General features: G+C 43.3%; 1 protein-coding gene across 1 annotated transcript in view; it reads right to left on the reverse strand.

Moving 5' to 3' along the window:
- Positions 1-25,508, reverse strand: part of PRKD1 (protein kinase D1) — a 246,404-nt gene that overhangs the window by 51,964 nt on the left and 168,932 nt on the right. The window contains exons 5-6 of the mRNA XM_073609487.1: positions 15,802-16,087; positions 1,244-1,430 (exon numbers count right to left, since the gene is read on the reverse strand). Of these exons, the coding sequence (XP_073465588.1) occupies positions 1,244-1,430; positions 15,802-16,087 (473 nt within the window). The remainder of the gene's footprint in view (positions 1-1,243; positions 1,431-15,801; positions 16,088-25,508) is intronic.

Here is a 25,508-nt window from a genome sequence, read left to right on the forward strand (position 1 = left end):
CATCAAAAAGCATCAAAAGCACCAAAAGCGCACTGACACACGTCCTTATTTCAGGTCAAGAAAAATGAGGGGGAAAAAAATTGCACTGGACTGCATCAAAAACGCACTAGAACCCATGAAAAATGTGTCAAAAACGTGCATCCAGAAAAGCATCTGGACTACGTTTCTATGGTGTGAACTGGCACGGAAGCCGAAAGCATAGACATCTTTCATCCACAGGGTAGTTAGTATAGGACTTAGAATGGGGGTGAGAGCATGTTTAGGTTTAGATAATATTTGACCAGACTTCTACTTTAACCTACATAAAAAAAGTAGAAGTGCCGACCACAGCAAACAATTAAACATTATTTTAGGAACCCAACGCAGGAAATTAACACCAAGAAACAGACAGACAGATTGCCATCGGTAAACCTACACATTTTCACTTCCTTCAGTGGTTGTAAAGCACCGGTAAGAAAGGTATTGCCTATGTATGTATGTACAGTCAAGTTGCAGGTTTGATTGCTGTCAAATGGTTACAAACCCCATTAGACAGAAAATGTCAGGCTATGGTGCCACTTTTAAATTCTGTCTTTTGACCCATTAATCCATAGTCCAACTAGCTAGAATTACATTTCCTTCCACTGCACAGTAAACTGCTGCACCAGCTTGGACAGCTTCAGGAAATCTGCATGGAGACAGCAATGTTCTCCACATGGCACAAACGTATGGCACCAAAGTAGCCACACTTGCTGCCTGACCATGTAAAAATGTGCCCAAACGAGAGTATTTATAATATAATACCTAGCTTGGCTAATATTTTATTCTCAGGATCACATTACATTGCAGAAGCATCAGTATACATTTCTTTGTTAAACCGTTAACCTTTTCTTGAGCCAATATAGCCTACAACCACACTGATTTATTCTGTCCCAGATATAGCACCCAATTGTGTCTGATTAAATGCTGCCTGGACTTTAAGTCTTTTTAGTAAAGTACATTTCTAAAACTTAAAAAAGTATGGTTGTTATGACTATCACTAGTGGTTCAGATGAGCCATGTTTTACCAGAATAAAAAAAATTATATCTTTCCATAGCTCATTTCCACAAGTAATGGACTTGGAGGATCTCTAGAATAGAACCAATTCAATATTACATTTTACTGAGCAATAGCTAGATATGCCTGAAGTTTTAGTTTTTATCTAATTGTACTGTTCAGTGTTTTAGCTCATAATTAAAACCACCACATGCAGCTGTTGCACACCTGATCATACGGTCTGATGTGTCTTGATCTTGGTCGGGGTCCTGCATGTCTCCGTTCTCACTCTGGCATCCACTTCCACTGTCTGGTGTTAGAGGCTCATCATTGTCATCCATCGAACAGACTGGGTCACTCTCAACGTCACTTAACTCCTCCATTAAAACATCATCTGCTCCAGGGCTGCTCAAGCCTTTATATGCAGAAACATACAAAGTGAAAATAAGTCCTGCAATAATTTACATTTAAACTGTAATAATTTAGGAAAGACATCACTCTATGCCAACACTTCTAGCTCAAAAGGAAAGCTTTATCATGATAACAATGTAAGGGCTCTTTCACACGGGGCGGATCAGTGATGATCCGCCCCGTGAACACCCGCTGGCTCAGCGGGGATCGCTCCGCCGATCCCCGCTGAGCAGAAAGATGACAGGTCCATCGCTGCACGCTGTGCAGCTACGGACCTGTCAGAGCGCCGCTCTCCCCTATGGGGGATCGGATGATGACGGACCGTAGTGTCCGTCGTCACCCGATCCGATCACGGATGGAAAAGTAGGTTTTTCCTCCGTTACACTTTTCGGATCGGTGCGGCGTCGGATGTCAGCGGACATGTCACCGCTGACATCCGACGCTCCATAGGGATACATGTATGTCCGTTTTTCATCCGAAAACGGAAGGATGAAAAACGGACATACGGATCCCCCGTGTGAAAGAGCCTTTAAAGATCAACTTGATAAATAATTGTATTAGTATGTGCTAAAGTTATATTAACCACTTAAGGACGAGCCTCGTTTTGGATTTTAGGTGTTTACATGTTTAAAACAGGTTTTTCTGCTAGAAAATTACTTAGAATCCCCAAACATTATATATGGTTTTTCTTCTAACACCCTAGAGAATAAAATGGCGGTCATTGCAATACTTTTTTTTGCACCGTATTTGCGCAGCGGTCTTAAAAGCGCACTTTTTTTGGAAAAAATTCACTTTTTTGAATAAAAAAATAAGACAACAGTAAAGTTAGCCCATTTTTTTTTATATTGTGAAATATAATGTTACGCCAAGTAAATTGATACCCAACATGTCACGCTTGAAAATTGCGCCCGCGCGTGGAATTCCGTCAAACTTTTACCCTCAAAAATCTCCATAGGCGACGTTTAAAAAATTCTACAGGTTGCATATTTTGCGGTACAGAGGGTGTCTAGGGCTAGAATTATTGCTCTCGCTCTACCGGTCGCGGCAATACCTCACATGTGTGGTTTGACCACCGTTTTCATATGCGGGCGCTACTCGCGTATGCGTTCACTTCTGCGCGCGAGCTCGTCGGGACAGGGGGGTTTTAAAAAATTTTTTTTTATTTTTATTATTTATTTTACAATATTTTATTTATTTTTATACTGTTTTTTAAAAGAAAAAAAATGGTGTCACTTTTATTCCTATTACAAGGAATGTAAACATTCCTTGTAATAGAAAAAAGCATGGCAGGACCTCTTAAATATGAGATCTGGGGTCAAAAAGACCTCAGATCTCATATTTACACTAAAATGCAATAAAAAAAAAAAAAAAAAAAAAAAAAGTCATTTAGAAAAATGACATTTGAAAAAATGTGCCTTTAAGAGGCGTGGATGGAAGTGACGTTTTAACGTTGCTTCCGCCCAGCAGTGTCATGGAGACGAGTTAGCGCCATCTTAGCCTCACTCGTCTACAGACACACCACAGGATAGGACGCGATCGCCTCCGCTGCTACCGACGGCTCCGGTAAGTGGCGGAGGGCACCGGATCGCGGCGGGAAGGGGGGGGGCCCTCTCCCGTCACCGATAAAAGTGATCTCGTGGCGAATCCGCCGCAGGGACCACTTTTATCTGAAAGCCGGCCGCCGCACGAAAACGGGGAAAGCTAGCTGCTGCCATAACAACAATATCCCCGTTCAAAGTTTGGACGTATATAGTCGTGCGGCGGTCTTGAAGTGGTTAAACGCTAATTTTCAAAAGCTCATTGAATCACTTATTAAATATACAGCGTCTTTATCTTTTAATCCTTGCAAATGCTCCAGTTTAGGCTGTGTCATGACCAAAGCCCTAAGGCCCCTTTCACACTGGGGCAGGGGCGGCGTCGGCGGTAAAGCACTGCTATTGTTAGCAGCGCTTTACTGTCGGTATTCAGCCGCTAGCGGGGCGGTTTTACCCCCCGCTAGTGGCCGAGAAAGGGTTAAAAACCACCGCAAAGCGCCTCTGCCGGCGGTATACACCTGCGCTGTCCCATTGATTTCAATGGGCAGGAGCGGTGAATACACCGCTCCTTCCCCACTCCAAAGATGCTGCTGGCAGGACCTTTTTCCCGTCCTGCCAGTGCACCGCTCCAGCGTGAAAGCCCTCAGGGGTTTCACACGGGAGACAAAGCAGCGGCACTTTCGGGTTGGTTTGCAGGCGCTATTATTAGCGCTTTAGCGCCTGCAAACCGCCCCAGTGTGAAAGGGCCCAAAGTTTCTTGTTTTGGCTCCTTTCTCTTGCATTGTCCTATGGAGCCACCCTTGCATGCATTGGACTAGATTTGTGTCTCCCTACATTGTGAGCATCAATAAAAACACACAGCCCTGTAAGCCTTGACAATACACTCCTCTGCTCATCCCTCCTCCCCGCTCCTGTCCCCAGACTGCACTACATGTTGTTAACTCTTTTCTGTAAAGATCAAAAGTTTAGGGAAGCAGCACTGAGAAAGCAGGAACTAGTAGCATTAAAAGTTGCAAACTGCAAGTGCTAGAGTCAGAATTTTAACAACTAGTCTACCGGGGAATGTTTATTTTATTGTGCTAAGCTAATAAAAGCTAACAGTTTAAAAGGGTAGTAAAGGATCCCCCCCCCCCAAATCATACTTACCTAGGTGGATGCAGCATCAGTCCGATTCTGCATCTGTCCCCTGGCACCTCCACACTGAGAATCGAGTGATGGAAGATAGCCGATCGCTCAGGTTTAATAGCTCTGTGAGCAGAGAGCTGTAGACTGTCAGTCACAGCTTTTTGCTTTTCTCCCTCCTCGTTTACTGAAGCGCTGAGCTGTGGAGGGGCGGAGCGGCCGTCTCAGGCTTTCAGCGGCTCGCTGAGAGGCTGAGACAAGTGTCAGTCCAGGCACCTGGAGGATCTAGACTTTGTGGTTGAGATGACGCGGTGTCTGGACTGAAATCGGTGATGTCAGCAGAGAGCGGACTTCAGCGCACTCTGCTGAAAACGAGTCACAGGAGTGCAAAACGAATTGCACTCCTGTGATCCATAGAAGTACAGCCAAACGAGCTTTGGCTGGATTTCTCCTTTAATACTACTGTTAAGGTATTAAAAATCTTGTTTCTATGAATAATTTTTAATTATATGAGACACCAGGAACCATCATATTCGTTTACTACATGTGCAGGCTTTGCTCTTTGTTTTGTATTACCATACGATGGTTGCAATATACAGTTTCTTTTCATAATGCAAATCTCAAGTCAGCTGACTCACTGAAGCAATGAACTCCCTATGACTCTGATGCAGGGGCATAGTCCCAAAATACGTTAATGGAGGTGCTTCGGGCTGCAAGATACAATTTTGATTTTGTTCCCATTTAACAATAAGGGATGATTTATAGCATCTCCCTCCGATGTATACCCAGTGTTACCTTCACAAACTTTTCATCACACAATGGTGTGTATACAACATGTCATACAGAGATATTTCATAGAAGTAGCCAACATGTTTTGCGGTATATGTATCCGCTTCTTCAGGGCTTGCTTGCTTTGTAGCTAACTAAGGATCTTAAAACCATCCTGGGCATCCAGATTAGGGGGAAAAAAGGAACCAGCATAGGTTGCATGTGGGATCATCGAGAGACCCAGAACTTTGCAACATTGGGTGGCTCCCATTGAAGGATATCATCTTGGTTCTTTCTTTATATTGTTACATGAGGTTATCCTATGCAATACCTTTAAAATACCTTTTGGGACAGATTTGACAGTCGTTTATAATGGACCCACCTTGGATGTGTGGGTTGTGAATCCAACCTTTTATGGAGTTCTGTCTGTCCTCTTGATAGAAGTAAAGGGTATATCATATCCACAGTCAATTAAGGTTGTCCTCCTGGTTATATGGTCTTCACCTACTGTATGACGTGGTTCCTTTTTTGGTCTCCCCCCCCTAATCTGGATGCCCTGGACAGTTTTAACATCCTGATTTAGCTACAAAGCAAGCAAGCCATGAAGAAGCGGATACAAACACCACAAAACGTGTTGGCTACTTTTTTTTTTTTTCAAATATTTTATTAAAACCACAAAAGGCGAGTCCAGGTTACCACAGTAACCATGTGTAACCAATAACATTACAGATACATTGAAATATTACAGTGATCTGGATATTAAGTCAGATCATACATAACATACTCAATGTACAATCAGTGAGAATATAATTCCTGTATTGTAGCAACCAAGAGATAAACCAGTAGTAACAAGTCCCGAAATCGCCTTATCCACTTTCCATTTTCTAAATTGCAAGAGAGAGAGAAGATAAAAGATAAACTAAAACACGGAAAGAAGAAAAGAAAGAAGGAAGGGGATAAGAAAAGAAGGGGGGGGTGGGTGGATATCAAATTATTGGGCATCCAGTTATGATACCTATGCTCGACAATCATGAGTTGAGCAGGATCAAACCCTCTTCAGAGAGGATAAACATATTCCACAATCTTCATGACTCAAAGTACGTTTCTTGTTTATTTTGTGCTGAAAGTGTGAGATCTTCCATCTTATTGATCTCTTTGACTTTATGGAGCCAGCACCCGACAGTAGGGGGTGATGCGTGTTTCCACTTCAGAGGGATGCATGCCTTAGCAGCATTTATCAGATGTCGTAAAATAGTTTCTTATATTTTTTAGCTGGAATAGTCATAACGTGCAATAAGAAAAAAGCTTGGGTATCTTGTAGTCAGTGAAATTTTGAATAATGTTCCGTACTTCCCAACAGTATGGTGCTATCCTTGGACAGGACCAGAAAAATATGATTTTTTTACTTACCGTAAAATCCATTTCTCTGAGTTCATTGACAGACACAGCCTTCATAACGATAGGGTTATATCGCCTCTATTAGGAGTAGGACTAGGCAGAACAAAAAAGCAAACGAGCACCTGGCTATGCCCATGGGCTGTCCTTAGTCAGTATATAACCCCCTCCCTGCTCTAGGTATTCAGTTTAGTAGCAAGCAGTAACAGAAGTCTCAAAAGAACTCCATAGAGGGGTGGGCGCTGTGTCTGTTAATGAACTCAGAGAAATGGATTTTACGATAAGTAAAAAATCCTATTTTCTCATTCATTCATTGACAGACACAGCCTTCATAATGATAGGGGCGGACCAAAGCAGTGCCAAACATGAGGGGTGGGAGAACTAAAAATCCCAAGGCTAATACAAGAGCCAACCAGGTAACAGGAACTTCACCCAGGACATGCTGGAACCCAACCTGAATGATAGCCCTTCAAGAGGGAATAGACCCTCTAACCAGCGGCCTGCAAAAAAACTTGCGGCCAAAAGAGACACAAACTGTGGCCCCACACAGGGACACAAACCGTGGCCTCCCACAGGGAACACCACACGTGGCCCCTCACAGGGAACACCACACGTGGCCCCTCACAGGGAACACCACACGTGGCCCCTCACAGGGAACACCACACGTGGCCCCTCACAGGGAACACCACACGTGGCCCCTCACAGGGAACACAAACCGTGGCCCTCTCACTGGAGACACAACCGTGGCCCCCCCACAGGAGACACAACCGTGGCCCCCTCACAGGGGGCACACACCGTGAGCCCCTCAGGGGCACCAACCGTGGGCCCTCACAGGGGGCACAGACCCTAAATTTCTGGCCGCGAGCACACAGCCCGCAGGGGGACCGCGGTAGGCCATAATAGACGCAGCCTCAATTTCTGGCTGGCCGCCCGCAGGGAGCACGGGGCCTGCGATAGGCCACGGCCTCAATTTCTGGACGAGCCAGGTCCTTACTCTTGACTAGGCAGGAAAAAAATTGAATACCTAGAGCAGGGAGGGGGTTATATACTGACTAAGGACAGCCCATGGGCGTAGCCAGATGCTCGTTTGCTTTTTTGTTCTGCCTAGTCCTACTCTTAGGAGGCGATATAACCCTATCGTTATGAAGGCTGTGTCTGTCAATGAACGAATGAAAAATGAGTAGCATCGTACATCCCTCCTCCTGGCATCTCCAGCAACGATAAGGCATTTTGGGATAAAATTTATGCAACATCTGTGGGGTATGGTACCACCATGTCAGTATTTTGTAATTAGTCTCCTGAATCCTACTGCAGATGGAGGACTTCAACCTAACCATATTTTGTCTTTGACTGATTGTGAACTTACAGTTAATCTCCTTCTCCTATTTTCCCCATCCAGGGTAAGTGTGGTTGTTCCAGAGGGGTACTCAGTAGGCTATACATCTTTGAGAGCACTTGCATCAATATCCCATCATCTGAGCAGTACTTTACAAATGTGGATAGTTGTCGACCGAATCTTCCTGGGGTCTTTAGGGAGTGGTGAAAGTGATGAAGCTGCAAGGCATTCCAAAACGGCTGGCGAAAGGAACCAGTGGGCTCCATTGATGCAGATATGGACGGCCAGCTGTCCGATAGTAAAAAGTGAGATGCCCAAAGCAGTTATTCTGTCACAAGGTGGAGAAATGATGGCCTCTCAGACCTGGGAGAAATCTTGGATTCCCAAGGATGGGCATCAAGGGAGTCTGTGGATGAGAGAGGGTTTTTTTCAACCACCTGTGTACAGGTACGTACTGTAGGGCCTATCAGGGTGTGTAGCTTTAGGTCAGGTAGGAGATTATCGTAGCACCACGGTGCCCCCTTCAGTAAAACGTTTGGGCTTGTTCAATTTATACCCAGAGTTTACTGATTGAATGACAGTTCCAGGCTATAAGTCGCCCTAGGTGCACAGCCTGGTAGTATTTGAATAAGTCAGGAAGTGCAATACCTCCACACTATGTTTAGGCAGGGATAGTTGGGATCTCTTGTGCGCCCATATGAATTTGATGAATAAGAAGTGAACCTGTTTAAAGTACTGGGATGGTATCTTGATCAGTAGAGTTTGAAAAAGGTATAAATACTTGGGTAGGATACACATCTTTAGAAGAGTGCATCTACCGAACCATGAATGCAATCCCCCATTCCAAGTCTCCAAGAAAATATGTGTTCTGGTCAGGAGGGGGGCGGAGGTTGAGTTCAAAGACCTGAGATATGAAGGGATATACGTTCCCAGATATTTCAGAGCTGTAGCCATCTAAACTTATTTTGACTGCAAGGTCGGAAGCAGCGCAGAAGCAGCACCCACCCCTATAGCTTCTGATTTGCTGAAGTTAATCCGTAAGTTAGACAATCGGCAGTAGTTTTTGAATTTGTGGATAAGGTTGGGAAGCGACACCAATGGGTTAGTGAGGGAGAAGAGCAAGTCATCTGTGTAAGCTGACGTTTTATGATGCCCATCCCCTACTCTAACTCCAGTGATGTCTGGGTTTTGACGGATTGTACAGAGAAAAGGTTCCAAGGACAGAGCAAAGAGTAGTGGGGACAATGGGCACCTGTGTCTTGTCCCATTTGTGATGGGAAAGGGGTCTCACAAAATATTGTTGGCTTTAACTTGGGCCGTCGGAAGTGAGTAAATCTTGGAGATTTAATGTAGCATGCGTTCCCCCAGGCCTATATGACGTAAGAACGCAAACATGAAGTGCCAGTTCAAGTGGTCAAATGCCTTTTCAGCCATTACAACGCATGGAGTTCACGTCTCCTGTGCAGTGTGGATAAGGTTTAACACTAAGTGTGTTATTGCGGTTTTCTCTAGTTGGGATGAATCCCACTTGTTCAAAATGAATCAGCGGCTGTAGATGTTGCGCGATTCGAGTGGCAATCTTCGTAAACAATTTAGGGTCGCAGTTCAGGAGTGAGATAGGCCTGTAACTGCCACAGCAAGTGGAATCCTTTCCCTCTTTAGGGATTACTGTGACATGGGCTTTCAAGGTGTCTCTATCTAGGGAAGAGTGTTTCGGAGCCTAGTTTATTGAACAGTTCCACCACGTGAAAACCCAGAGGTGAGAAAAATCTCCTGTAGTACTGCAGCGAAAAAACGTTGGGGCCTGGAGCTTTACCTATGTTAGAGACACTAAGTGCATCCTGAAGTTCGTCTAAGGTTATTGGCGTTTCCAAATCCTCTCGAACCTCAGGGATTAGCTGAGGGAGTTGAGAGGAGGCAATATAGTCTTCCATTTGAGTCTGGGATGGGGACTGTTCCGATTTGTATAGGTTGTATAGGGAAGAATAAAAATCTCTAAAGCCCTGTGCAATCTGTTTAGGGAGCACCACTTTTTGGCCATGAGGTGTAATAATTTGGGGGATATATGAAGCTAATTTTTGTCCTCTGATCGAGCGGGCTAACATTCTTCCGCATTTATCTCCTGAATCATAGCTGAGTCTTCGGCATCTTTGTATGGCAGCCTTGGCTTGGTATCTTAATAAGTCTGTAGTCTGCTTGCGAAGGGAAAAGAGGTTTTGTTCAAGCGTTGGAGTCGGGGCATTTTTATCTTGGGCCTCTACTTTGTGGATGTCGTGGAGGAGAGATGCAAGTTTCTCCGCCCGTTGGACCTTAAACCGCGATCTGTGTTTGATGAGAACACCTCTGATAACTGCCTTGTGGGCTGCCCAGAGGATCCCTATATTGCAGTCAGGTTGTTTGTTGATTTGAAAGTACAGACACAATTCTTGTTGGACATCCTCCGCAACCTCAGGGGTCTGCAGGAGGTTTTCGTTCAGTTTCCAGAACCTAGTCCTGGAAGATGAAAGCTCTGAGATTTTGTATATTAACTGAATCGGTGAGTGGTCTGACCATGTGATCGTACCAATTGCTGAACTTTGCGCAGCCTATAACTGCGCGTGTGTGATCAGAAAACAATCTATGTGCATGTAGAGTTTGTGAGAAAAGGAGTAAAAGGTGTAATCTTTCTCACCCGAGTGTTGTATTCGCCAGATGTCAATCAGTTGGGCCTTGTGAAGGGATTGTGTTACTTGTTTGCGAACACCAGGAGTAACAGAGGACGAGCTGGAGGAAGTATCCACATTGGGAAGTAACAAGACATTGAAGTCGCCTCCTGAGATCAACTGACCTTCAGAGAATTCCAAGAGTAGGTCTATTGTGTGGCTGAGAAAAAAATCTTGGCGGTTATTAGGGGCATAGATAGTGGCCAATGTCATTTTAACCTCTCCTATTAAACCTTTAATGAACATAAAGCGTCCTGCCGGGTCCGCCAGGGTGTCCTCGCCAGACCACGGGAGTCGGTTGGATAGTAGTATGGATAAGCCCTTGGATTTGGCTAGGTTATTAGTAGAATGGTAAGTAACTGGGTAAAACCTATTTTTTAAAATGGGAAGTTTATCATCTCTGAAGTGCAATTCTTAGATAAACACCACATCTGCACGTGAGCGTTTCAGATCATTTAAGAGTATATGTCTCTTTTTGGGGGTATTCGGCCCCTTGGCATTGAGCGAAAGTATCTTAACAGTATCCATCCCAGGGTATGGAGCAGGGATTTAAGAGGGGAGGGGATGGGCGGGGGAAAGGGGTCACAGTACTGAAAGCAGTATAGATGAAGTAGAAGCGTGGAGAAGAAAAAGAAAAACTTAGTTAGGTTCAGAGGATCACGTAGATAGGTACACGGCCCTTGAAGCTATAGTGGCAAAATATTGCTAGCAGCACACTTCAGCCATCGTTGTCACTGGGGAAATGCACCAACCTAAGTGGAGGAGGGGGTAGACAGAAACCAACAGGGTTTGCCCCCACCCAACCGGGCATGAAATAACATTACATTAACGGCAAGCATAATAGTGTATCCGTATTATCTAAACAACAAAAAGAACATTCCCTCATTAGAACTGCAAGTTAGGAGAGTCACCCAGGCAGATGGCCCCAAGTTGGAATGTAACCAGTTACACATCAAAGCTTTGTAGCATATCAGAATAACAAGGGATTGGATCAAGCCCACCTGGTGTAATATGAGGTGATTACAGACGTCAAAGAGAATAAGGGCTAGCTAAGACGGCCCAGGGCTCAGAGATGATACATGGACAATGCTGCCCCCAGAGGCCAATATAATATATTACAAGGACTACCTTTTGGCAATATCTATTGGACAGGAGGCAAGTGGGGGTGGTTACGAGTAGGTGTGAAAGTTTGAGTAAACAGGGCGCACAAAAGAGAATTAGTCCCTTTTTTCCTCTGGATCCTGGCTTGGGCCTAAGCATCATGGCTATGGCCCTCTCTCGGTCATCTGAGCCCAGCTGGAAGAAACAAGTCTCGGAGAGCCTTGTGATAAGTATCTTTGATATTCTGATATGACGTATTTTGTTGGTATATGTTTGTAATATCTATTTAGTATTTTGTGTTAGCTTATTCCTGTTTCCTTGGGAAATAAAGACTTTGTTATTAAGCCGTGTGCTTGGTTTCATAGCTAACCTTGTATTATTGTGATATCAATAGTAACATGTGGTCAGAGTGTTAATAGACTAGCTAACTAGGGGAATAGACAAGTTAATACATAGGTGCAATAGATGGGGGAAATCCGTAACCACCCTCGAATGATATTTATTGTACCAATTACTTCACAGACCGACACCCAGGGAGGTTATAAAAATTTCTAGTAGTTATCAAGGCACGGGTGATCCTCATGCCATCAAAAAGAGGACCGCTCCAGCGACATGTTGGCTACTTCTATGTAATATCTCTGTATGACGTGTTGTATACACACCATTGTTTTTATGTATAGGGGCGTATGCGTTACTCCCCTATTGCTTTAATCTCAAAGTTTTGATTGTCTTTTTACAATTTTCAATAAACTATATACCGTATATACTCGAGTATAAGTCGAGTTTTTCAGCACATTTTTTTGTGCTGAAAGTGCCCCCCCTCGACTTATACTCGAGTCAAGCACTTTAGTGCAGCAAAAAAATTTCATTTTGCGAACCGAATTTGGGGCCCCGTATCTCAGGGCCACTTGGTGCTAGGAACCCCAAATTTGGTGTGCAAACCCAGTGGAACTGGTACCACAACATATCCAACGCTGGGGTTACTAGCCCCAAGTGGCCCCGAGATATGGGGCCCCAAAATCGGTTCGGAAAATGTCATTCTCTGCTGCAGAAAAGTGCTCGACATTTTCTGAACCGATTTTGGGGCCCTGTATCTCAAGGCCACTTGGTGCTAGGAACCCCAAATTGGTGTGCAAACCCAGTGGAACTGGTACTATAACATAACGTTTCCTTATATACCTCATTTATTCCGCCAACTTATTTTTTTTATGCTAACTAAGAAGGGTTAATCAACAAAGAAGTGGGTTTTAGCAACAAGAAGGGTCTTGTGGATTCAAGCTCTCTCTAGTTTCTTATATCTCTTGGATAGTCAAACAGAGAAATGTCCAGACAATGATTCCCGATTCTGTTATCTACTTGGAAGTTTTAGTGGTATTGTCACATGCACTGAGCTCTACCATAAAGCATAATGCCCGCACTTCTGGAACAGGCATTACCTCTGATGGTAGTACATTGATGAATTTCAGTGCACAGGCCACTGACTACATTTTAGTCAAAGTCTATAAACATCATCCAGCCTTGGGCAGACCAGGCAGAAAGGATGCTTCAGAGGAAAATCTATATTAAAAGGAGAACTCCAGGCAGAAACTTTTTGTGTGCAAGTGCTGGTTGCTTCATACCTTCAGCAAAGATCTTGTTCATTTTTCCCCCCAGTACATCTTTTCTGAGAAAATTGAGGGCATGCACAATTTTAATGCTTGGTATCCATTTACGTGGTGTAATTTTTTTTATGTTTTACCCAAAAATTTAGTTATGTATTGTGTTTTTTTTGTATTAAAACTCAAAAGTTTTTTTTTTTTCCACAAAAATTGTGTTTGAAAAATGGCTCCGCATGAAAAATTGCAAAACCCACAAATGTATTCTTTAGGGCCTCTGCTTTAAAAAATATATATATAATGTTTGGGGGGTGCAAACTAATTTGCTACCAAAAATTACTGGTTTTTACACGTAAACAAAAGTGTCTGGAAAAAAGCCTCGTCTTCAAGCGGTTAGGCCCAGAACCATTGTGCAGAAATAGAGAGTTGGTTGTCTCCTGGGCTGAAGTGTGCAAAATGGGAGGGGAGGGTTTGGAGCTTGTTGCAGACTTCTGGAAATTCAGAATACACTCAAATCACGGCAGAGTCTGAATTTTTTGACATTGACAGATAGCCACAGCCTTAGCCAACTGTTCCTTCAGGAGAAGGCTGTCCAGATATTCCATAATGGGGATGTCCCAAGAACAAAACAGAGCAAAGTCCAGTCTCGGCCCTTAATGAAAACTCATGGTGCAGTGGACATACCAAAGGGACAGTAACAAATTGGTAGAGTTACATGCCTACCTAAAAAATATTGGTGCACTGGGAAGGTGGAGAGATGCAAGTGGGCACCCTGCTTGGAAGGCATTGAGAACCTTCATATCCAGAATGGGGTGAATAATGTTGGGCTTTGGAGCTGAACACAGTTTTGAGTAAAAACCCTTAAATGAGGAGTTCTGCCAAAGCAGTGTGGAGCTCTGCCAGCTTTTGTGGGGGCACTGGCAGGTTGGACAAAAGGAAGCAAGTTGGGAAAGAGCACAAAACTCTGTTAGCTCCTGGTAACCACAAGCTGGATCCAAACCTAGGGAATGTCCTGAGTCCAGGTGTGGGCAAAGATTATTACGCATTCCCCTACATGACAAGTGGGGATGTCCCTTCATTGCAAGGAGGAATTGGCTGTAGGCTTTGTCTTGGATTCTGCTGCCTATGGGGAACAAAAGGAACTCTATAGTTACAGAGGCACAGGATTTTGCAGAATTAGATTTAACACTCTTTTGCAGGGGAAATTGTGCACAAAATGTGAACTCGTCAATGAAAGCACCAGGGAGCCTAAGGACCACAACATAGGTGCGGCCTGCAAAGTGGAGGGGAAATGTGGATGTGGCTGCACGTGCTCTGAAAAATAGCACACACATGCACAGAACAACCACTGTTTAAGGAGACCGTACAGACTCAGTAGGGCGCCCGTGCACTTGCTCTAGGTTAATCCCTAACGGGGAGAAAAAATGACAGGCATGCACTCAAGGCTCCCAGAGGCCAAAAAGCCCTGACTTACCACTATTGGTGGGGTCCCCACCACTCAGAAGGCAAGAAAAGGCTTGGTTCAGAGACTCCAGAGTTTGCAGCTCAAACCCGCATTTCACCTAACTACCAAGGAATGTTTGCCTAAGGGCTGGTTCACACCAGATGCAGTAGGATTGCATTGAACGGCTATTCCGGCGCAGTCCCATCACATAGACAAGGCAAAATGCCTCGTATTCTACATACCCAATTCACACCACTATGTTGCGGTGGTGTGCAGGCACGATGATCTGGAAAAAAAAAGTGCCACTAAAAATTGCAGTACTTTATTTTCAGCGCAGTGCGAGGAAATCCACTGCCTCGCACTGAGCTGCTAGCAAGTAAGCTTTACGAGATGTTTGTGTGATAACTCAATAAAGTTCATAAAAATTAAAAGGAAACTGCACGATACACCAAGCTTAGCCCATCATCGCTGAGCTGATCACACCGCACACCAGTCGCTGCGAGGCTGGTGTGAACCTACCCTAATGAATTGTCCAGTGCACAAAGGCACACTACTGTACAGGTATGGCCTTCCACCAAGGTTATGTCACCAATAAGCTGATCCAAAAATCTGCAAAACAAGCCCTAAGGTCTTAATAGACATCTATCTCCTAACGACACAGCTTTGATCGCCAGAGTCCAAATTTCCTGAAAGTGTCAGCAAAACTCTACTTCTCTGAATACCATTATGTGTCCTGTAATGTACAATAAAGAAAAATCATTTCAACGATGTGACAGCCCTAAAATGGCCAAAGCAATCCATTAAAGTTTTAGGTGAACTGTAGTAAAAAATTACGTAAAGGCTAAACCACTAAGGCCCCTTTCACACTTGTGCGACTTTTCCTGTGACTTTGGACATCAACGTTGCATGACAAGTCGTACCCCATGATAACCCATTCCCATTTATATCTGTGCGACTTGAAGTTGCACCGACTTTCAAGTCGCGGCAGTGTGAAAGGGGCCTAAGTGAAATTGTACAGACCAGATTCTGGCTAGTGTAAAGTCACTAATAACATATTCTCACCTACAATAACAACTAGAGGACAGGTGTAGATGTGCTATAAGGTGTACCAGTGCAATTATGAGAAGATATACAGGAATCTTTGCTAATATCTAGTTATCAAACTGGAACTAGTGTCTGTGATGGACAGCCTAGTAATGAGTACAGGGTAAAATGTTGGGCACCAACATTAACATATGATGTACATATGAAAAGAAAGTATAGTATATAATGCATTACATAAACTGGGCTATGGTGACCAAACTTTTTACAACTCTCACAATAGCCCTATAAAGTATATGCTGCATATATAACGGACAAAAACTGAGAAAAACCTACCTCCATTTATTGCATCTTCCCCAAGGCAATTGGGAGGCACTTTAGTTGCACAACGTTTGTGGCAGTTGAATTTGCAGTCTTTGCATTGTAGTCCTTGCCGGAAAAGACCCTTTAACAATTTCTTGCAATACTGGCATACTGTTGGTCGAGTGTATGAGTGGATAACAAAGGTGTGAGGCACTTTGACCTTGGTAAGGAGAATCTTGTCCAACTGTATGGGGCGGCCACCATAGGGCTGGGTACTGGGCCTCTTCTCCCGCATGAAAGGCTCTGATGGTGATTTTTGCTGTGCACAGAATGAGATTGGTTACGCTTCGTATATTTTGACATTCACACAGGTCAGAATACACACACAAAGTACAACATGCATCAAGTATACAAAACATAGTAGTCATTAGTGTAAAAGTAGATTTTCAACATGTTTGCCATCTTCACACGCCTGGTTCAACTGCTAGGTCCCTTGTTCTATGTACTTTTGACACGGGTATTATGATAAGTAACCAGAGTGTACCACAGGTACATTACGAAAAAATTAAATCAGACACCCTTAAAAGGAGTATACCAGTTTAAACTATGTAGTTATCTGCTGTGGGCACTCACATATAGGAACACATTGAGAATTGTAGTAGTGCAAATCATCTATGACATCTATAAGAGGAGAAGACAGGCACATGCCAAACAGAAATGTTAAATTTTTGTGATACAACATATTTGAGCACTGCTTGACACAATACAAAAGAAAATGAGTGTAATTAGGCAAGCATACAAAGGAAAATCTTTATACAAGAACAACCCTTCTTTTCACATTGATTGGAATGATCCAAAAATGGTTTGTGTGCCTGAACTGTGGACCGTAAAAAAAAACAAAAAAAAACCCTACAGCAGTCTTGAGGATCTCAAAGATGACAGCCAACTCACATTTTTTTTTTAAACAGAGATCTAGAGCCCTGTTATCATCAAGAGATCAACTATTAGGAAACTTCTAATGTTGAATTTTGAGCTAACTATACAAGAAGGTGTTTATATTTCTCCATTACTGAACTCACCTTAAATTGAAAAAATAATAATAGGATTTTTTGGTTTAACAGTAAAATCAGTTTTTTAGCAAACCATAGGGAAATCATAAAGAACAGAGCAGAGTTGTACTGTACACCAAGAAATGGATTTTACTGCTTCCCCCCCCCCCCCAATTTCAGGTCAGTTCAGTGAAAAAGAACTTTTTCTTTTTTCTTAGCCATACAGTACAGGATACAGGATCTTTAGACTTTATCCATGGGATGTCCAAAAGCAGACCAACTGAGGGGTGGACAACACAGCAAACACCAACACGCCCACATAACTAACTAGACAAGAAGGTTCAACAAAACCCAGAGAGCAGCTTCTAATACTTTGTGCTCAAAATTGGCATCAGAAAAAGGCTGAAAATCCACATAGTTTGTAGAAAAATACAAAGCCAGCAGCTACAAATCCCGTAGCTGCTGACTTAAATAAGTACTCACCAGCCCAGGGATCCAGCGCTGTCATCACATGGTCTGCCATCTTGAGTGTGGGAAGCAGACTATGATTTCCTGAGAGCTCACAGCTGGCTCCCCACTGCGCATGGGCAAGACACACTGTGCTTTCTGAATGATCCCGCAACCTCCTGGAACCTGTGACGTGTCCAAGGAGGTTGTGGAGAGGGAGAAAGGGGCCGAAATGGTGGGGACCCACCTAGAAATTGGTACCTGCTCCCTAAAAAAGAAAAAAAAAAAAATTGACATTATTGGCAGGGGGAAGAGCAGAAGCAGCAGAATGTCTGATTTTATGGTTCTGCCTGGACAGAGGCATATCCAACGTAAGGTATACACCAATTGGTGAGTTGGTTCCAGTAACAAATTCTAAGGTTTAGGATCCAGACGGGTCCCTATAGAGTCTATAACGTCCGTTGGAGGACTGATCCTTTAGAACAGAGATATGCAATTAGCGGACCTCCAGCTGTTGCAAAACTACAAGTCCCATCATGCCTCTGGGTGTCATGCTTGTGGCTGTCAGAGTCTTGCTATGATTTATGGGACTTGTAGTTCTGCAACAGCTGGAGGTCCGCTAATTGCATATCCCAGCTTTAGAAGGATATCATACATGTAACCCACAACATGCATCGCCTGAGAGAGGAGCAGAGTTAGTACCAAATAAAGCACTGAGGACAGGCCAAAGGAAAGGGTGTCAAACTGGTAATGCTTGACGCCCACAACAAAACACATATAGCGTTGGTGAGGAGGAAAAATGGGAACAGCCAAGTAAGTATCCTGGATGTACAGTGGGTAAAATAAGTATTGAACACATCACCATTTTTCTAGGTAATTATATTTCTTAAGGTACTTTTGACATTAAACATGTTCACCACATGTCGGAAACAACCTATGCAATCCATACATTTGTATGGGCTCAAATCGCACTGCAAAAGGTTTTAGTTTCAGGTATCGGAGCATTTCCACGAGTACTTGTGCAAATGCTTATTATTGGTGCAACCCTAGTAAAAACCCTAATAGCATTCCTTGTTCAAGACTGGGGCAATGAATCCCTGAGAAAGGAGGAGCTAAACAGCAGCCACAAGATCCACCTGTTTTTGCAGGAAACGAGGCAAGTTGGAGAGCATGAAGAAGGGAGGAGGCTGAGTTTGAAACTCCAGTTTCTAGCCCCTGTAAGTTACACTATGGATGCAAACATAGGAGATTTTTGAGGATTAGAAAATCAAGAAGTTCAAAAAGGCCAACAGGTGTACCCTTACCAGCACAAGTGGGTGACATTTCTTGCACAAGAGTTCCACTGACCATCATCAAGTGTATCTGCCAATTTGATCATGCGGTAGCGAAAGGCCACTGGTAAAAGCTCTAAGTGAAAAACATTGTGAACAGAGGGATCTGGTAAATATGGAGCTAGTGACTTTGGCCATCCCCTTAGTCCAGAAAGGGAGGATCAGCAGGTAGCCATGGAGGCAACTGCATGCTGCATGGCAGAGACCACCATAGAAAGAATGGCCTTAAAAAGGGTCTCTAAGCTTTTCACTGGGTCCTCGAACATGGGATTATCCTTCACAAGGACCACTGGTGTCTTGTTGAGAAATGGCTGCCTCCACAAAAGGGAGTGATCATTTCGGGAGGAAGCCCTCCTCAATAGAATACTGCTGAGCAAAACACTTTGGAGAAGCAATTAGCTTTTTTTAGGGTGAGGCCAGTCACTGTACATTCAGGCTTTAAAAGCAAGTGGACAGGCAAGATCTTAGGCTCATCCTCAGGCAGCATATCAGCAGCCAGAGCAAAGTCAGTGACTGACTCAGGAGGGAAGATTGATACCTTGTAATCTACAGTCTACAAAAAAGGATAAACCAGAAAAATAACCACCAAATTAGGATCCTTGGGACTTTTTAGGTACCACATTTTTACGTAAATCAACAATGTTATATACATTTCTATTTATCTTTACACATAAAAATAATTATCCTATTAATATACACAATATTAATGCTGTAGTGGTACATATGTGTATTTTCCATTGATCTATATCTCATACTGTATTATCCTTTGGTATAGCGACTTAGTGATCAACCTTAATTTGCCTATAACTAGCTATACATCATCATAAATGAGACCAGTACAGAGAAAGGGAAGAATATCCAAAAGATATGTATATAAACCTAATTAGGTATATATATTAATCCCTAAATGATTTCCTTGCAGGGTGCAGTTACTCAGGGCTCAGCCTAGGAGTCAACTGATCCATTAGAAAAAAAGCTGTAGTGAATATTGATAATAGACTCTTTAAAGTAGATGTAAACCCTCACATATACCCAATGAAGTGAATAGCCTCAGATGATACACAGAGATGAAACAAATCTCCCTACATAAGTTTTACTTGTTTATCTGCAGTCTTCCCTTTTCTACACTCTTTGAAATGTGCAGATCGTGTTAGAAATCTTTCTTCCTCATTCAGCAGTGGTAGGGGAGTCTGGGCTTACACTATGGGAGAGCTGATTGGAGGAAAGGGACACCACACACACACACACACACACACACACACACACAGAGAGGAACGAAGGAAGATGCAGAGCTGCAGTCTGAATAGACTAAGCCCTCTGCTAATCTACCTCTAAGCTCCCTCCCCAATACAAATTTTCAGCGGCTTTTATCTCGCGTGTTGGAGAACTTGTCAGAAGTGACCCTGCTGTTAACAGAGGAACAGAGCGCCAGAGACAAACAGCTTTGGGGAGAGATAAGTAAACATTACAGATATATGTGCCTAGGTCAGATTTCACGAATAGGGTTTACGACCACTTTAAGAGAAAAAAAAAACTAAACATAAAAGGAGTAAAGCTTCTCCCAGTAGAGAGAAGTATCACCTAAGAACACTAGCAAGAAATCAAGGCCGAGTGGGAGGAGTTATATAGATGTCCTTGCAACTTCCTTTTTCCCAGTGTTCAATCACCTGAAGGTAGCTGCATATACCCCATGGACTAGATCCATCCTGTGTCTTATACAGTACAACTAAGTATAACCACTCAGTTACTAGTGTCTTTTCAAAGGGGACACGAGACCATTATGGAATTTGATAAAAACTGGTACGTTACTACAGGTGCTCACTCTTGGGCTGCTCTATATGCATACCATATAGTCCAGCTAGGGCTTTGACGAAAAAAGGAATGGAGGTGTTCTAGATAAACTAAATAGTAGGACTACTCCCACACACAACATCCTTAGGCCTAGTTACACAAACTTTGGTTGTCAGACACCCCTTTTTGTGCTCACCACCAATTTTTCAAGAACCAGTCTACCAGATCCTATGTGATCACTAAATTTTACCACAAAATAAACCTTGGTACAAATTTTCATGTGGGATAGCAAATACAGGATAAAACATCTCAGTGGCTCTAAAATCTTAATGATAATCCTTGTCAGCAGCTTTTACATGAGGAATCTTACTTTGGAAACAAGACAAGGAGGTGGCATCATTTGTGGACTGTAGGTAAAGTGCACGATGTACTGTAAAAGTGGTCCTTGTGCACTAAGTTACAGTCTGTCCTTAAGCATGCATTAAAGCACCCAACATTCAAATGTTTTTTTTTTTTCTTAGACAAGAAGATTACATTTTTTTTAATTTAATTTCACAGTTACTACAAATTAGCTAAATGTTCACCTTAAAGGAAACACTGCTGAGATGCTATGCATTGGTGTAAAATCAACACAATGGATTTTCTAATGTTTATGCATTATGTTTACACTGGAAAATGCAGAAAAATCATGACAATGCATTTGATGTGAAGGAGCCCCAAAAGAAACACCTTTAAAACCACTTTATATTCATTTCAGTCTTGCTCCATAAAACCAATGGGAAAATATAAGTTGGTACTTTCTGGGTGGTTCTGCAGGGTGAAGGAAAGGATCCTGTAGCCTTTCAGCCTCGTAAGCCTGATCTGTGGGCTACTTCCAAAGGATTTTGTTCCAGACTGAGCTTTGGCTGGAATTGCTCCAGGAAATGATTGCTAAAACCAGATTACATGATGGAAACTGTAGCTGATGGGGAGCTCAGTGAGAGGTGCCATAACCCATTCACTTCCAGAGAGAAATGATAAAGCTTTTATTAATCAACAACAAGAAAGCGGAAAACTAGAGTTAAAGTGTAAACCATTCCAAGTGAAGTTCCTAACAGCCCATTTCTCAGCTGCTGAATTTGTGGAGATGTGCTTTCCATCACCTGTTAACTGCCTCTAAATGAATGCCAACGAAGTTAAAAGGGTTAAGAGGAATGTAGCTTAGCAGTACAGCAAGGTTTCTGGTTCATCAGCCTGCACATAGAAATGACAGCTCAGGATTAAGAGACATTTGTGCAGCCAGGAAACAAAAAGAGGATGCGGTGTGGAGATGCGTGAGGTGCGATCGTTAAGTGTGGAGCTCGGCCAGCAGCAGGAACTAGACCTGAGCCAAACTAAACAGCAATGTATGCTGGAACAAGCTTAACCTCCCCTTCTATACACAGAAAGCCTCCTGTAATAATCTCAGACTCTGTTAATGCATAAAGCTGGACGTAACTCTGGCTCTGCACATGCAAAACATAATCACTGCATATGTCTGCAAACATACAAATTCATTAAACTGCAAGTCAATGAATTCAACACCTGCCAGGGACATTCTGTTACAGTGTTTAACCCAATTATACAACAGATACAGTGAATCCAGAAAGTATTCACAGCACTTCACTCTTTCCACATTTTGTTATGTTACAGCCTCATTCCAAAATAGATTAAGTTCATTATTTTCTTCAAAATTCTACAAACAATACCCCATAATGACAATGTGAAAGAAGCTTGTTTGAAATCTTTGCAAATTTATTAAAAATAAAAAAAATCACATGTACATATTAAAGCGGAGCTCCACTGGGTTTTTTTCTTTTTTTTGCAAACATTAACACAATCAAACATTGACACTTGCAAACTCACTGTCCGATGTCCGCTTTCATTGTAAAGATGAACTTATATAAAATCTGTCCGTCCGTTTTCATCTTGCTTGTGGACATGTGAAGCCCACAAGCATTTACTTCCTTCTTCCCTTGATGCTGAGCTACCAGCATTCTTTGCTCGTTCCCGCACACGCTCAATAGTAACTTCGTGGAGCGCCGTAAAGTTCATGGTTGCCATCACAACGGGCGGCGTTGCAGGAACTTCCCGCACCCTTGATCCCACGATAACTCGTGGCAGGCCTCCGCAATGACTCCTGGGAACAATGACACAAGCTCCCAGGAGCCAGTGCGGCTGAAAGGAAATTACTAAATACCCGCACGATACCCGCCCATATCCGCAGAATAGACAGACAGGAAGCAGAGAGGAACATCTGCAAAACACAGGTACTGTAGAAAAAAAAAGGTCAGTTTTTATGTCATTACATTACTGCAATCTATCTGATTGCGCTAATGTTATAAAATAGGGTGGAGCTCCGCTTTAAGTATTCACAGCCTTTGCCATGACACTCAAAATTGAGCTCAGGTACATCCTGATTCTACTGATCATCCTTGAGACGTTTCCACAACTTGACTGGAGTCCACCTTTGGTAAATTCAGCTGACTGGACATGATTTGGAAAGGCACACACCTGTCTATATAAGGTCCCACAGTTAACAGTGCATGTCAGAGCACAAACTAAGCCATGAAGTACAAGGAATGGTCTATAGACCTCGGAAACCAGATTGTATCAAGGCACAGATCTGGGGAAGGGTAGAGAAAAATGTCTGCAGCATTGAAGATCCCAATGAGCACAGTGGCCTCCATCACCCATAAATGGAAGTTGGAAACAACAGGACTCTTCCTAGAGCGGGGCGCCCGGCCAAACTGAGCAATCAGGGGAAAGGGGTCTTAGTCAGGGAGGTGACCAAGAACCCAATGATCACTCCGACAGAGCTCCAACGTTTCCCTGTTGTGAGAGGAGAACCTTCCAGAAGAACAATCATCTCTGCAGCACTCCACCAATCAGGTCTGTATGGTAGAGTGGCCAGATGGAAGCCACCCCTCAGTAAAAGGCACATGACAGCCCGCCTGGAGTTTGCCAAAAGGCACTTGAAGGACTCTGACCATGAGAAACAAAATTCTCTGGTCTGATGAAACAAAGATTGAACACTTTGGCCTGAATGGCAAGCGTTATATCTGGAGGAAACGAGGCACCGCTCATCTGGCAAATAATCATTCCTACAGTGAAGCATGGTGGTGGCAGAATCATGCTGTGGGGATGTTTTTCAGCAGCAGGAACTGGTAGACTAGTCAGGATCGAGGGAAAGATGAATGCAGCAATGTACAGAGACATCCTTGATGAAAACCTGCTCTGGACCTCAGACTGGGACGAAGGTTCATCTTCCAACAGGACAACGACCCCAAGTACACAGCCAAGATAACAAAGGAGTGGCTACGGGACATCTCTGTGAATGTCCTCAAGTGGCCCAGCCAGAGCCCAGATTTGAATCCATCTGAACATCTCTGGAGAGATCTGAAAATGGCTGTGCACCAATGCGCCTAGAGCTGGGCAATTTTCTCAAAAAAAAAAAAAAAAAAAATCTGCGATTTTTTAAAAAAACAACTCAATTCACGATTCGAAGAGAGTTATTTATTTTTTTTGGACACTGCGCCGGTCCTGAGGAGCTGCGGGCAGGATTTTTTAGGCGAGGCCGTGGCTTCGGCTTCCGCAGCGACTGGCCTCGCAGACTAGGCCGAAGCCGCGGCCTCACCTAAAAACTCCTGCTCGCAGCTCCTCGGGACCGGCGCGGTGTCAGCGCCGATGCTGGGGAGCTGCAGGCAGTTTTTAGGAAAGGCCGTGGCTTCGGCCTAGTCCGCAGTGTCCGGCCTCGCAGACTAGGTCGAAGCCACGGCCTCACCTAAAAACTCCTGCCCGCAGCTCCTCAGGACCAGCGCGGTATCAGCGGCGGTGCTGGGGAGGTGCAGGCAGGAGTTTTTAGGCAAGGCCGTGGCTTCGGCCTAGTCCGCGGCGTCCGGCCTCGCGGACTAGGCCGAAGCCGCGGCCTCGCCTAAAAACTCTTGCCTCCAGCTCCTCAGCTGGTGGAAAAAAAAATCTAAAAAAAACGATTTGCTGAAATTTGAATCGATTTGACCTCCCAAACTCGATTCAAATCGATTTTTTCCCCAGCCCTAAATGCGCCCCATCCAACCTGATGGAGCTTGAGAAGGCCTGCATAGTAGAATGGAAGAAACTGCACAAAAAAAAGGTGTGCCAAGCTTGTAGCATCATATTCAAAAAGACTTGAGGCTGTAATTGGTGCCAAAGGTGCTTCAACAAAGTACTGAGCAAAGTCTGCAAATACTTATGTACATGTGATTTTTTTCATTTTTAATAAATTTGCAAAGATTTCAAACAAATTTCATTCATGTTGTCATTATGGGGTATTTTAGGGAAAATAATGAATTTAACCTCTTTTGGAATAAGGCTATAACATAACAAAATGTGGAAAAAGTGAAGCGCTGTGAATACTTTCCAGAAGCACTGCATGCTGGGCTTGGGTTTATCTTTGTCCTATCAAACCTGGCTGCAAAATGGTTATCACATCAAGCTTGTTGTGCTGGAGTCCTTGTTTCATGGACAGAATTTCTACTTTTTACCCAAATTTGCATTGCTGTAGTTTAAGGTCTCCTTCCAAAAGTGTACAGTGCCTTGAAAAAGTATTCATACCCCTTGAAATTTTCAACATTTTGTCATGTTACAACCAAAAACATAAATGTATTTTATTGGGATTTTATGTAATAGACCGACACAAAGTGGCACATAATTGTGAAGTGGAAGGATATGATAAATGGTTTTCCACACTTTTTACAAATAATTATGTGAAAAGCATGGCGTGCATTAGTATTCAGCCCTGTTTACTCTGATACCCCTAAGTAAAATCTAGTGGAACCAACTGCCTTCAAAAGTGCCCTAATTAGTAAATAGAGTCCACCTGTGTGTAATTTAATCTCAGTACAAATACAGCTGTTCTGTGAAGCCCTCAGGGGTTTGTTAGAGAACCTTAGTGAGCAAACAGCATCATGAAGGCCAAGGAACACACCAGATAAAGAATAGAGAAAATTTGGGACTTTGAATGAAGCAAATTAATAGTGGAGGTATTTTTATCAATATAAAAAGTATTTATTAACATGGATGTAAAAACAATAAACAAATAACGTCATGTATATACAAACAATCG

This window comes from Aquarana catesbeiana, linkage group LG13 (assembly GCF_042186555.1).
Source record: "Aquarana catesbeiana isolate 2022-GZ linkage group LG13, ASM4218655v1, whole genome shotgun sequence".
Taxonomy (NCBI): Eukaryota; Metazoa; Chordata; class Amphibia; order Anura; family Ranidae; genus Aquarana; species Aquarana catesbeiana.